The sequence below is a fragment of the Phoca vitulina genome, unplaced genomic scaffold, assembly GCF_004348235.1.
Source record: "Phoca vitulina isolate PV1807 unplaced genomic scaffold, GSC_HSeal_1.0 scaffold174, whole genome shotgun sequence".
Taxonomy (NCBI): domain Eukaryota; kingdom Metazoa; phylum Chordata; class Mammalia; order Carnivora; family Phocidae; genus Phoca; species Phoca vitulina.
The window spans coordinates 39,360-52,851 of NW_022589877.1; the positions used below are offsets into that span (position 1 = coordinate 39,360).

Genomic DNA, 13,492 nt, shown 5'->3' on the forward strand with positions numbered 1-13,492 from the left:
GAGCCCTTTTATATTTTTATTTTTTACTTTTTTAGAGAGAGAGAACGCGAGCGTGAGCGGGGCGGGGGGAGGGGCAGGGGGGAGAGGGAGAATCCTAAGCAGGCTCCACGGCCAGCACAGAGCCCGTCTCTGGGCTCGATCTCACGACCCTGAGATCATGAGCTGAGCCGACATCCAGAATCGGACGCTCAACCGACTGAGCCACCCAGGCGCCCCTGAAGCCCCTTTTTAAAAACCAGTTGTTCAAAGCTTCATTATCTCATGCCAGACATGCTAACAATGGCATGAAGAGGATTAGAAAGGTCTTTGGCCACCGACTGTGTTCAGGAGACACATCCATCCCATTGGCAATATACCTGCATCCACTTGCCACGATGGATGGCTACTTTTCAGGTGGCTGATCTCGTCCACCGTGTACTGATTTTCCTTGCTTTCAGTTTCCAAAGGTGACATTTTTCTACCCTTGTCCCCAGAAGCTGGGGCCCAGAGCTCCCCATGGATTGACCACCTCTGAATGGGATAGACGAGATCTCTGTGCTCTGTTGCTTCAGGCCCCCCTTTCAGAGTAAGCTCTGTGGGGGTCTCGAATGGAAAAGAAACCACAGTCCCTTGGTTGTGGAGCAGGTAGGGCAGGACAGAGAGTCTTGGTCAAGGTTTGTGAACTTCGGTCCTAGGCAGAGGGCTGTCAGCTTCCCTTCCTAATTTTCCTTGTTTAAGAAATACGTGGAAGAATCAGTCTGAGGAGATAATTAATAGAAAATACAACTGGCAGCCATTCCAGGCTCTGCCTCACTGTGCACACTCCCGCAGTTGTTACCATGGTTTCAAGGCTGAAGTTTTCTCCCCTCTGCCCCCCTGCCCACTCTTAAGTTCATTTGTCACTCTGCTCCAGACTCCTCCACAGTGGGCCTCCACAGCCTGGTGCAGACTTAACCCTGTAGAGAAGCTAGCGTTTTTTGGTGTTTGTTTGACAAATAACGCTTATTGCTCTTTTTTTCTCTTGAACAAAATAGAAATACATGCCAATTGATATAAACAGAATATAACATAAACAGAAAAAAAAAAATGGAAGGTAGGCACCAACTCACATTCCAGAATAAACACTTAAGAATTTTTTTTAAGGGGCGCCTGGGTGGCTCAGTCGTTAAGCGTCTGCCTTCGGCTCAGGTCGTGATCCCGGGATCCCGGGATCGAGCCCCGCATCGGGCTCCCTGCTCAGCGGGAAGCCTGCTTCTCGGTCTCCAAATCCCCCTGCTTGTAGTCCTGCTCTCGCTATCTCTCTCTCTGTCAAATAAATAAATAAAATCTTAAAAAAAAGATTTTTTAGGGCGCCTGGGTGGCTCAGTTGGTTAAGCGACTGCCTTCGGCTCAGGTCATGATCCCAGGGTCCTGGGATCGAGTCCCACATCGGGCTCCCGGCTCGGCGGGGAGCCTGCTTCTCCCTCTGACCCTCTCCTCTCTCATGCTGTTCCTCTCTCGCTCGCTCTCTAATAAATAAATAAATAAAATCTTTAAAAAAAAAAAAAAAAAGATTTTTTAAAAGATTTGTTTATTTTAGAGAGAGAGAGAGAGAGAGTGCGCAAGAGTGGGGGAGGTGGAGGGGCAGAGGGATAGGGACAGAGAAGCTCAAGCAGGCTCCATGCTGAGCGGGGAGCCTGATGTGGGGCTCCATCCCACCACCCTGAGATCATGACCTGAGCTGAAACCAAGAGTCGGATGCTTAACTGACTGTACCACCCAGGCGCCTGAAGAATTTTTTTAAAGACTTAATTTTTTAAAATAATTTTTAAGTTTAAATTCAATTCATTAACATATAATGTATTATTATTATTTTTTTTAAATGTTTTTTTTTTTATTTATTTATTCATGAGAGTCAGAGAGAGAGAGAGAGAGAGGCAGAGGCAGAGGGAGAAGCAGGCTCCCCGCCTAGCAGGGAGCCCGATGCGGGACTCGATCCCGGGACCCCGGGATCATGACCTGAGCCGAAGGCAGACGCTTAACCATCTGAGCCACCCAGGCGCCCGATATAATGTATTATTTTTTTCAGGGGTACAGGTTTGTGATTCATCAGTCTTATATAATACCCAGGGCTCATTACAACACATACACTCCCCAATGTCCATCACCCAGTTACCCCATTCCCCCACTCCCCTCCCCTCCAGCAACCCTCAGTTTGTTTCCTAAGATTAAGAGTCTCTTATGGTTTGTCTCCCTCTAAAGACTTAATTTTTTAAAGTAATCTCTACACCCAACTTGGGGCTCGAACCCACAGGCCTGAGATCAATAGTCGCGTGCTCCACTGACTAAGCCAGCCGGGCACCCGGAACACTTAAGATTTTATCATATTTCCTTCCCCATCTTTTTGTGATGCATACTGCATAGTTGAGATTGTACATGATTTTGAATCTGACTGTCTTATAGTGCGTTGACCTTGAAACCCACTCCCCCCGCCCCCAGCAGACCTCTGCCCATCCTCTTCTCCTTTGAGCTATTGGCCTCTAGGTACTGCTTTGGGGAAGTTCAGCCACTTACACAGGCTTGCTTATTGTTGTTGCTGTTATCTGTTGGAACACATAGAGCTCTCACAATGTTCCAGGCACTAAGCATTTGTCAGATGCATCTGCCATTTAATGCTGGCTCTTCACTGGGAGCTGAACTCTGTTTCATTCCCCCTCTTCATACCATAGCCGGTGGTCACAGGAAAGGCTGTTCCTATGAGAAATCAGAAGTAAAGGTGCCTCCTGGGCCTCCTGGCTGTGGATAAGCCGATGAACGTGAAGCCACACTGTCACTGTCGAACCCCAACCCCCACCTCTCAGCTGGACTTGGAAAGTCAGTACACAGGCAGGCTCCACCTCAGAAGCAGGGGACCAATGATTCCCTCAGCACTGGATGCGTTTCCCACAGTTGATCACTCCCAATTCAAAACAAGGAGTACCCGGGATGTGTTGTGTCCAAATGCCACAGCAGTACAACACGAGGGGGCTGCTTGTTACGGACAAGTTGGGGGTGGGCACAGTCTCAAAAATGCCTGATCCTTTGGTCTGGGCACGAAGCATCCCAAGTCCAGCAAGGCTGTATCCAAAAACTAAACTCTGACCTGGAAGCCCTGTACATTCTGGCTGGTAGTGGCCAACTACCAGCAGGGTAGCTTACGATGGCAAGGGATAGCCATCTTATGGAGCGAAGAAAAAGCTCCGACCTTATATACAAATTGGGAGGAGAGGGGTTGCCGGTAAGGGAAGAAAGTGTGGGGACGCAAATTCAAAACTCATTCATCTTCAGCTAACATTCTATGAGTTAGTCATTGGTTTATGTGCTTTACAAATTTGAGCTTGTTTAATTCTCTTAACACCCTGTAAGTAGGTACTCTTATCATCGGCTCCATTTAACAGATGATGAAACTGAGCCAAAGAGGGATGAGGTAATTTCCTCAAGGTCACAGAGCTAGTAGCAAGATGGTGGAGCAGGGATTGGAGGTGAGGCAGTCTGGCTCCAGAATCCATGCTTTTAAGTACTGTTTTATGCTGCACCATTATAGAAATTTGGGAAGACTCACAGAAACATACACAACCACCTGTACTAGCACCACTTTGCTAGGCAGCCTTCCTGTCTTTTACATGCACCCTTTTTCTAAAAAATGTACCATATTCTATAGCTTGGTCTGCAACCTTCCCGAAGGCCATATCCTGTGTCTCTACAGACAGCCTTCCACTCATTATTTTAAATGGCGCATATCCTTTTGTGTGATTGAGACATTATTTATTTAAGCAATACCCTACGGAGGGACATTTAGCCTGCTTCCAGTTTTTCTCCATGACAGAGTTCTGCAAGAGGCAGAGGGGTGATAGCCTTTTTTAATAAAACTACCTTTTAAATCCAATCAGCTACAAACGCAGAATAAAATTTTTTTAAAATGAAAAACCGCAAGGGAGGGCAGGGCCTGTGCGTAGGAGGCAGCGGGAGGAAGGCGCTGCCACCGCGGCTCTTCCTCCCTTCCCTTTGTCTGGAGGCCCCGCGGGATTGGCTAGAGCCGGCGCCAAGGGACTGCAGAGGGCCGCGCCATCCACTACGCACGCGTGCAGGAGCCGGGCCGGGAAGCGGGGAAGCACGGGAGCTGGCGCAAATAAGGGCGTGCGACAGAAGAAACAAAAAAAAGAACGCAAAGGCGGGGTTTCCCGCCCCTGCTCCACCCTTGGCTCCGCCCCCGAACAGACCCAAACTTCTTATTGGTCAGCCATCTTCGGCTCCATTAGTATGAGGGCCCAAGGACCGGGTCTGCCCCAGAATATGCCTGCTTCCAGGGCCGGAGCGAAAACGGTCCGTTTCGATGCCGTTTTCAGGCATGTGTTCTGGACATGCCCGTGGGGCCTAACGGGGCTTTGTGCGGCAAACGAAGCCGTTGAGGGGTCTGCCGCAGGTTCGGAAGATGCCGCCCAAGGGAAAAAGTGGCTCCGGGAAAGGGGGGAAAGGTAGAGCGGCCAGAGCAACCAGAGAGAATGGGGTCGGGTGAGGAGCGAGGGGAGGGAGCAGACCGGCGACCCCCGGGGTCCGGGACGGGGGCAGCGGGTGGCCGGTGACTAGAGGATTGCCCGGCAAGTGAGAAGTTGGAGACAATCGGGGCGGAATTCTCTGGAAAGCCTTAATTGAAAAAAGCATGGAAATTAGATGGTAGATAGGAGAGGACAGAGGATGAAGAGAACGTTCTGTTTGTTTCTTCAGAATGGGGAAAAGTTGAGAGTGAGGCTGACGTGAAGGATCCAGTAGTTAGGGAGGTAAGGGTCCAGAGGAGTGAGATTTGAGAAAATGGGGTCCAGGACAGGTGGAGAAGTTGACCTTTGAATGGGAGAAGGGATGCGTTATGCTTAAGGTCATAGGGAAAGAGACGAGGATGGGTGTGATTGTAAAAATCGGGGCCGGAGTGGGGGGTGGGGTTCGTATGATATCATGATTAATGGCCTCAATTTCTTAGTAAAGTGGAAGGTAAGGGTAATTTTTAAGACCGAGGGGCAGGGACTGAGTGGGGGTCTTGAGAGTGGTAAAGGTTTGGAGTGGCCATTGGGGGTGATGGGAAAGGGAAGAAAACACTAATAAAAGGATCGGCCCTCAAGGCTAAGAGCCTAAGGTTGGAAGTCCGTGAATCTGTAGAGGACACAATCTACACAGTCATGATTTACCTGGTAACTTGCAACTGGCACAATATAGGCCTGAAAAGAGCTGGGTGGAGCCTTGAGCCAAGGTTGAGGGTGTGTTGGCCAATAATAGAATAGCAAAACAAGGTAATTAAGGGTGCCAGTGGGAACACAAATGATCAAGCATGGGGTCCGGGATCATAGTCTAGGAGAACATAGTAGGATAAAGGTACCGAAGTGGGGAGTGGTTTCCGTGAAGCCAAAGAGCCAGTGTTGTGGGAGTGAGACAGGAGACATCTTTTAAAAAGAACATGAAGTTGTAGTCCGGCACTGAACTGTTCGTTCTCGGTGGCATGGTTCCATCGTGTGCCCTCGGGAGCAGGTGGCCTGGCGTAGAAGGCATGGACGTTCAGGAGGGAGGTCCGGAAGTGTGAAGTTAGGTTGTTGGATGGTTCCTCAGCATAGGTGGTGAGGTTGTCCGAGATGACAGCGAGAGTGAGGGTGGAAAGGAATCCTGAAACTGCCGCTAGAGTCCTCAATCAAAGGGAGTGAGGTAGCAGTCAGATGGCGGCATCTGGCAGGGGAGAGGATGAGGTGACTGGAAGGCATTGTCCTTCGAGAGTGAACGTACAGCAAACCCACTTAAGAGTTTGGTGTAATAAAACTCCTTGGGCAGTAATATTTTCTTAGGCATTTGGTCATCAGTGTTTTGGGTTGTCAGTTGAGTTGGACATTTACTGAACAACTGTTGTGTGCTAGATACTGTGCCAGGCATTGGAGATACTCAGACAGGTAACATGGAGTCTCTTGATTAAAACATTACAGTGGCTCCCTTTTCTAGGATAAATTCCAGGTTCCTCAGTGGGATTCCTAGGCCCTCATGCCCTAACGGCCCCCTCCCCTGGGCTTATCTCACAACACTCCCACCTCAGATTTGGCTTCATCCATAGTTTCCGACACATAACACATTGTTCCACCACCCTGCAGTGTCTCCTCATCCTTGTCCTTTCTTCATTTGGTCAGCTTCTGCTCATCCAGGAAACCTTCCCTGAGTGGCTAAAACGGCCCTCTGTGCTTCCACAGCCTTCTGTCCGTAGATCGTAGGTCATTCTCCTGAAATGATCTATTTACATGTCTGTCTTCCCCAGTAGACTATGAGCTCCGTGAAGGAAGGTACCACGGCTTGTTCATCTTTGTATCCCCAGTGTCTGGAACTTACTAGTTATTTAGGAAATCTTTATTGAACTGAACATTTAATCCAGCAATAGTTCTTACGAACATCAGGCCCTAACAGTAAGTACGCTGCCGTGAACACAGAAGTTGACATAGTGGTAAGATGACATCATGCTAAAATGTAAGATGCCACCAGTGGTTGTTAATCTGCATATCAACAGTGTTTCTTAGGAAGGTTTCAAGGGGCAATGTCAGAGCCTCCAGGAATTTGGACACGAATGTATTCTTTAGCCAAATACAGGTGGTGGGAAAGTTGATCTTTATTTAAAATACATTCTCAGAGATTTGACTTACTGGAATGTGAGTACTCAAAGACAGAGTCGCAGTGCTTATTAGACATCTTACAAGAGCTCAGGGGTTTGCTCTTAGAAGGCAGGATTTCAAATTGGGTCCAGAGAATCTGGACCAGGCTTTTGGCGCTCTTGTTCATCCATCAGCACACTCATTCGTCTGTCCCTTTTCCACAAAGGGTTTCTGTAAGGCACACATTTCTTGTTTTAAGAGAGATGAGCCACAGATGAATTTAGCCTCATGTATTAAGGTGTCTGGCAGAGGGCTCTTTTGAAGCGTGGTGCTGTGACAGAAGTATCAGCTCCCATTGTGTTGGCCTTTTGTGTAAGTATCAAGACGCATTTTAAACGAGTACCTGTGATCTCTTCTCTAAAGGGGGAGCATCCTCTGGGAGTGACAGTTCTGACAAGAAGGCTCAGGGTCCCAAAGGTGGTGGCAATGCAGTAAAGGTGAGTCACTCGTTCCTTTTGTTTTTCATGTTAAATATAAATAACATATATACATGTGTTATTCTGGTACCCAGGAAAGGAAAAGACAGTATGCTGAACTCATTCTAAGACGCTAGCCTAATATTGATGTAAAATCAAGATAACATAATATTGGAAAATAGGGACCAGTCTCACATATGAAAGGTAATTCCTTTTAAGTGTTTTCTCAAATGCTTTCTCAAACATCCCGAATTTCTTCATACTTTGTATTGTTTCTTTTTTATTTTTTTTAAAGATTTTATTTATTTATTTGACAGAGAGAGACACAGCGAGAGAGGGAACACAAGCAGGGGGAGTGGGAGAGGGAGAAGCAAGCTTCCCGCAGAGCAGGGAGCCCGATGCAGGGCTCGATCCCAGGACCCTGGGATCATGACCTGAGCCGAAGGCAGACGCTTAATGACTGAGCCACCCAGGCGCCCCTTGTATTGTTTCTTGAAAGGTACACTTCATACATTTCAAGAAGCGATACAAAGGATGAAGAAAATAAGTAAGTGAATGACCTGTTTCTCAGAAGGAAATGATATTTTATGAAACCAAGGACCTAGGGGCACCTGGGTGGCTCAGTCGGTTAAGCGTCTGCCTTTGGCTCAGGTCATGATCCCAGGGTCCTGGTATCGAGCCCTGCATCAGGCTCCCTGCTCAGCTGGGAGGCTGCTTCTCCCTCTCCCAATCCCCCTGCTTGTGCTCTCTCTCTGTCAAATAAATAAATAAAATCCTTAAGGAAAAAAAAAAAACCAAGGGCTTAGATAAACAGGCAAAGGCACAGGTCTCCTCAGATAGCTCCCCCACTGGTAGGCTACAGGCCAGGGCCCTGACCGTGAAAACTGGGGTGGGAGACAGTCACAAATAATTACTTGAAGTACTTAACCTCGTCCCAGAGGAGTGTCTGCCCTGGGAAAATACAGTGTGCGGACAACCGTACTGCTCCGTGCTGCGTAACAAGGCAGTTCCATGCTCCGGTCAGGGTATGGGATCCCGTACTTTGACTATTCATTCAATAAGGACTTAGTGACATCTGTCCCTGTGCCAAGCAGTGTACAAAGTTCTGGGTATTTTAAAAAATGGGGGGTAAGAGATGGTTTCTCTTGTCACCTGGCAGTTGGAGCAGTTAGGTCAGGAATCCATTTCATTGCTGCATAATGAGTGCAGTAGAGCATTTGCATCCTATAAATCCAGCCAAAAAAAGAGAGAAAATACAGTGTGAGCCGTTCTACCCACTTTCCTATTCCATGAACCAGAGAGACAGTGAGATGGGGGACATGAATCTGCTTTTCCACAGCTGACCGCTGTTCTCGTATGAGCATCCAATTATGTGAAGTGGGGTTCTGGCATCCAAAGATAGGTTTTCATGAAGCATGGTTCCTAAAAACCAACCAAGTACTTCGTCTGCTGTTGAGCTGAAGAAGTGGTCATTGTTGCCACGGCTGGGGAGACAGGCTCTGTTGGGTTTAATGAGGGCTGACCGGTAGGGCATCTTCATAAGGGATATTGTAGGGTAATTTTGGCCACATGCAGTTTTCACCCTATGTGCTGACTTTTACAAGCATCCAGCCCGAGACTGCTCCACTGCATATGAATTTAAAGAGGCCCCTTGCCCCTTTCTGGGAAAAAATAAGTTCAGTGAGGCTGTGCATGAGGTATGTGGAAAGAAGTGACATGTAATCAGGTAGGAAAGTTGATGAGAGCTAAATTCTCTTGTTAAGCTTTTTCTTTTGAGGCAATTTTAGACTCTCACTCAGTTGTAAAAAAAACACATGTACCTTTTACCCTGTTTTCCCAATGGTAACATCCTACCTCAGACTCTAGAAGGATAGCACAACCAGGAGATTGACATTGATACAGTAAAGCTACAGAACATTTCCATCACCCCAAGGATCCCTGTTGTGGCCCTTTTATAGCCATGCCCACGTCCCTCCCCTACGTTCCCCCCATCCTTAACCCCTGGCAGCAACTAAACTGTTCTCCATTTCTGTAATTTTATAATTTCAAGAATGTTACATGAACGGAATGATGCAATATGTAACCTTCTGGCTTTTTCACTGTCAGCATAATTTTCTGGAGATCTCATTCAAGTTGTTTCATGTACCAGTAGTGTGTTCCTTTATATGGCTGAGTAGTGTGCCATGGAATGGATGTGCCATATAATGTTTAACTGTTCACCTGCCAGAGGACATCTGGATCGTTTCCAGTGTTTGTAAAGGTCCCAGCAGGGAGGGGACCCTGGAACACTCCGGCCTTTCAGGGCCTATGCTCCTTCCACATCCTGCCCTTCTGCTTTCAACCCCACTCCTGAGCCCACACCCTGCCCTGTGTCTCTGGAGCTGTCCAGATTCTGAAATCCACCTGCCGACCATAGCTTCCCTCCTTCCCCTTCATTTCCCGCCTCCCCCGATCTTGTTCTGTTCTTCTCTGCATGCAGACCTCAAGCCCTTGAGCCCACCTGTTCTCCCCACCTTCTCCCAGGCTGTGTGTCTGTTGTCCAAGCCCCGTGTGTCCTGTAAGCTGGAAATTAGATCAGAGAGCTTGACCATTGCATCTGGGAGCCCCACCTCTTTTTCCTTTTGGTCATCTGCTGCATCCACCTGCTAAACTACAACTCGGGATCAGTCCAGTGGTCTACTTCCTTTACGTTTAAACCCAGAGATGCTGGGCCCTGAATGGAGAGTCACACGGCCTCGGGAATTGGGACCACTAATTCATGGTCTCTAACCTTAGCTAGGCCCTCAGCACTGTGCTGCAATCCTCTGCCACTCACCTGCCTCCACCCACCACCCTGCTCTAGTCAGTCAGCAGATAACTTCATCCAGTGGTTCTCAACCCTGGTGTACGTCGGATTCCTATAGACAGCTTCTAAAACTACCAATGCCCAGGGTCCCACCCCGGACCAAGTGCCTCAGCATCTCCAGGTGGTGGGGCCTGGACCTTGATGGATTTTTTTAGCAGCACTGAGGATGGTTCTGATGTGCTGCCAGGGTTGAGAAACACTGATCCAGTCTCACAGGATTGGTGTGAGGATTTCACTCGAGAACGCATGGAAAGTGCTTTGCACAGTACCTAGCAAATACTAGCTTTTAAATATTGCTAAATTTTCACACGGAAATGGAAACCAGACCTATCGTCAGGAGCTCACTGGCTTTCCAGCCCCCTGCCGACAAAGTTCTCTTCCCCCACACCTCCCTCCTCTGTCTTCTAAGGCCAACGAATTTTTCAAGCAGTGCTCTCGGTGCCACGCCTGGCTCCTTCATTAGCTCCACGCTCTTTCGTTGCTGTCTTCAGCCTTTCCCTCTTTACTGCGTCTTTCCCTTCGTTCTGAGATTATGCCCAGGGACCTTTAAAATAGATACGTGTCTGGGACCTTTTTCTTCTAAGAGCTCTTTCTCCTTTTCTGACTCAGCTGGGGGGAGTACCCCCCTCCCCCACCTCCCATTACTTCCTTCGTCTGCCCACCACAGTCTGGCTTCTGCACTTTCTGCTCTTCTGAAACTGCTTTTGCTAAGGTCATTGATCACCCAGTGCTAAATTGATGTATTTCTTCCCTGATCACTCTGCAACATTTAAGCCTGTTGACCATTTCCTTCTTGAAACTCTTTTGCAGGGTGTCTGGGTGGCTCAGTCAGGGAAGTGTCTGCCTTCGGCTCAGGTCAGGATCCTGGGGTCCTGGGATCGAGCCCCACATTGGGCTCCTTGTTCAGCAGGGAACCTGCTTCTCCCTCCCCCTCTGCCTGCCACTGCCCCCTGCTTGTGCTCTCTCATGCTCTCTTTCTCTCTTTCAAATAAATAAATAAAATCTTAAAAAGAGAGAAAGAAAGAAAGGGAAGGAAGAAAGAGGGAAAGAAAGAAGGAAGGAAAGAGAGGAAGGAAAGAAAAGGAAGGAGAGAAAGGAAAGAAAGAAGGAAGGAAAGAAAGAGACAGAAAGAAAAGAAAGAAAGAAACTGTCTTTTGTCTTGGTTTTTGTTAACACGCCTTTCTCTCCTACCCATCTGGCCTTTCCTTTGTGCTCTGCTTATTGAGCGTCTCTCTTTGCTTATGGCTTCAATGTCCATATTCTCCAAGGATGTCTTTAGCCTGCGTTTCTCCTCATCCTGTGTAGCCTCCCTGAGTCATCTCCTCACCTCCCATGGTGTCAGCTTCCTACCTCCACACTGAGCACTCCCAGATCCTCTTGAAGATGCCGTCCTCCCCAGTTGCCGGTCAGTCAGTCACATTGCAGATCCTGCAGGTACTACAGACTCGTGTCTAACCTGCCAGGCTGTCCAGACCAGAATACTTGTTGATTCATTTGTAAAGTGTTCGGTGGGATCCCCTTGCTGTGATCACAAATGCTGTAATTCATTTCACAGCAATTGAACCAACCAGAAGGTTGCTTTGCGAGTGTGGAATCCTAAAGAGGGAGGCATTCTTGAAGCAGTTGTAGCTAGGCCAAGCTGAGGGCTGATGAACCATCCTTGTTTCCCAACATGTATCTCGCTAGTGTCCAGACTGTTTGTCCCTGTCTTCCCTGGACAGCGCTGGACACATTCTATAAAAGTCTGCCTCTCTGAGCCCTGCCTTTTGATAGATTCTTTCCTTTGCTGTGTTCCTATCTCCTGTGTAGTTCCTCCAGTCAGGAAGTTATTCCTGTGGGCCTAGAATCCCCTTGCCCCTAATTTTAGGAGTCGAACCCTGAGGCCAACCTTGATTTGCTTGTCTCTGCATTTATAAGGGAGACACCTTTGGCCCCCAATCCAGTGTGTCATTTGCAATAGGAAACCATGGATTGTTGAATGAGAAATTGGGAATCCTGCAGAACAGCTCCCTTGACAAAATCATTTTTAAAGATAGAGTGATTTGGGGCGCCTGGGTGGCTCAGTCGTTAAGCGTCTGCCTTCGGCTCAGGTCATGATCCCAGGGTCCTGGGATCGAGCCCCACATCGGGCTCCATGCTCCGCGGGAGGCCTGCTTCTCCCTCTCTCACTCCCACTGCTTGTGTTCCCTCTCTCACTGTGTCTTTCTCTGTCAAATAAATAAATAAAATCTTTAAAGATAGAGTGATTTGTTTTTTAAAAAAAGCAACATGGCTTTATGTAAACATAGGTCAAATTTGAGTACTTCTGTAGGGGTGAGTATTCTTAATCAACATACGATACTTTTTCAAAGTGCCGAATTGTGAGGAGGCCTCTTGCGGTAAAAAAGGATTTCCTAGTGGGTTTTTTAGTATCTTCCCCACTCTGATAAAGTAACGGCTAACCTTTATTGAGTACTAACTGCGTTATCTTAGTCTTCACAACCCTATGAGAACACGTAGGTACTATTATTATCTCAGGGCACAGATGGGAAAACACTTGGAGGTTTAAGAAGATGCCTACGATCATACAGCAGAGCTGGGATTTGACTCGAGGGCCCAAGCTTTCAACCATTATGTCTCCTCTTCCTGTTAACCAGTGAAGTATATGGTAAAGATGGGAGCTTCCCCCAGCCCGATTCCCATTTGCCATCTCAGTCAGCGTTCCAAGATGGTGTCTTGACAAGGGAAATGGGTTTGTGGCCATTGCCCAACTGAGCAGCCTTCCAGGATTTTCTGCTGCCATGAACCTAATGTGTGTTTTCACTAAGGAGTAATCCAGACATGAGTGCTGTGAAAAAGGGGATCATTTGGCTCTCCCACATACTATGTGACCATACTTTTTCCTTGCAGGTCAGACACATTCTGTGTGAAAAACATGGGAAGATCATGGAAGCCATGGAAAAGTTGAAGTCTGGAATGAGATTCAATGAAGTGGCCACACAGTATAGTGAAGATAAAGCCAGGCAAGGGGTATGGTGCTGTTGTCATTTAAAATGATCTCTCCCCGGGCTCCTGGGTGGTACAGTCGGTGAAGTGTCCGACTCTTGGTTTCGGCTCAGGTCATGATCTCGGGGTCCTGGGATCGAGTCCCGTGTTGGGCTCCATGCTCAGTGCAAAGTCTGCTTGAGATTCTCCCTCTCCCTCTGCCCCTCCTACTTGTGCTCTCTCTCTCTCTCTCAGATAAATAAATCCTTAAAAAAAAAAAGATCTGGGGCGCCTGGGTGGCTCAGTTGTTAAGCGGCTGCCTTTGGCTCAGGTCATGATCCCAGGGTCCTGGGATCGCCCTGCTCGGCGGGAAGCCTGCTTCTCCCTCTCCCACTCCCCCTGCTTGTGTTCCGTCTCTCGCTGTGTCTCTCTCTGTCAAATAAATAAATCTTTAAAAAAAAAAAAAGATCTCTTTCCCATGGAGGACACAAAGCAGTAGGGATTATTTCTACGTTCTGCCCTTAATTTTAGCCATATCTTGCATAAAGATCTTAGAAATGTCCAACTTGTAAACAGTTGCGTACAGGTCACCTGTGTCT

At 47.9% G+C, this 13,492-nt stretch overlaps 1 protein-coding gene across 2 annotated transcripts in view; it reads left to right on the forward strand.

Moving 5' to 3' along the window:
* Positions 1 to 4,296: 4,296 nt before the first annotated feature.
* Positions 4,297 to 13,492, forward strand: part of LOC116629013 (peptidyl-prolyl cis-trans isomerase NIMA-interacting 4) — a 51,070-nt gene continuing 41,874 nt past the window's right edge. The window contains exons 1-3 of one of the 2 annotated variants that reach the window (XM_032399304.1): positions 4,297 to 4,472; positions 7,032 to 7,105; positions 12,819 to 12,938. In XM_032399304.1, the coding sequence (XP_032255195.1) occupies positions 4,430 to 4,472; positions 7,032 to 7,105; positions 12,819 to 12,938 (237 nt within the window). In that variant the 5' untranslated portion in view covers positions 4,297 to 4,429. The remainder of the gene's footprint in view (positions 4,473 to 7,031; positions 7,106 to 12,818; positions 12,939 to 13,492) is intronic. The other variant, XM_032399305.1, reaches the window with a different exon arrangement.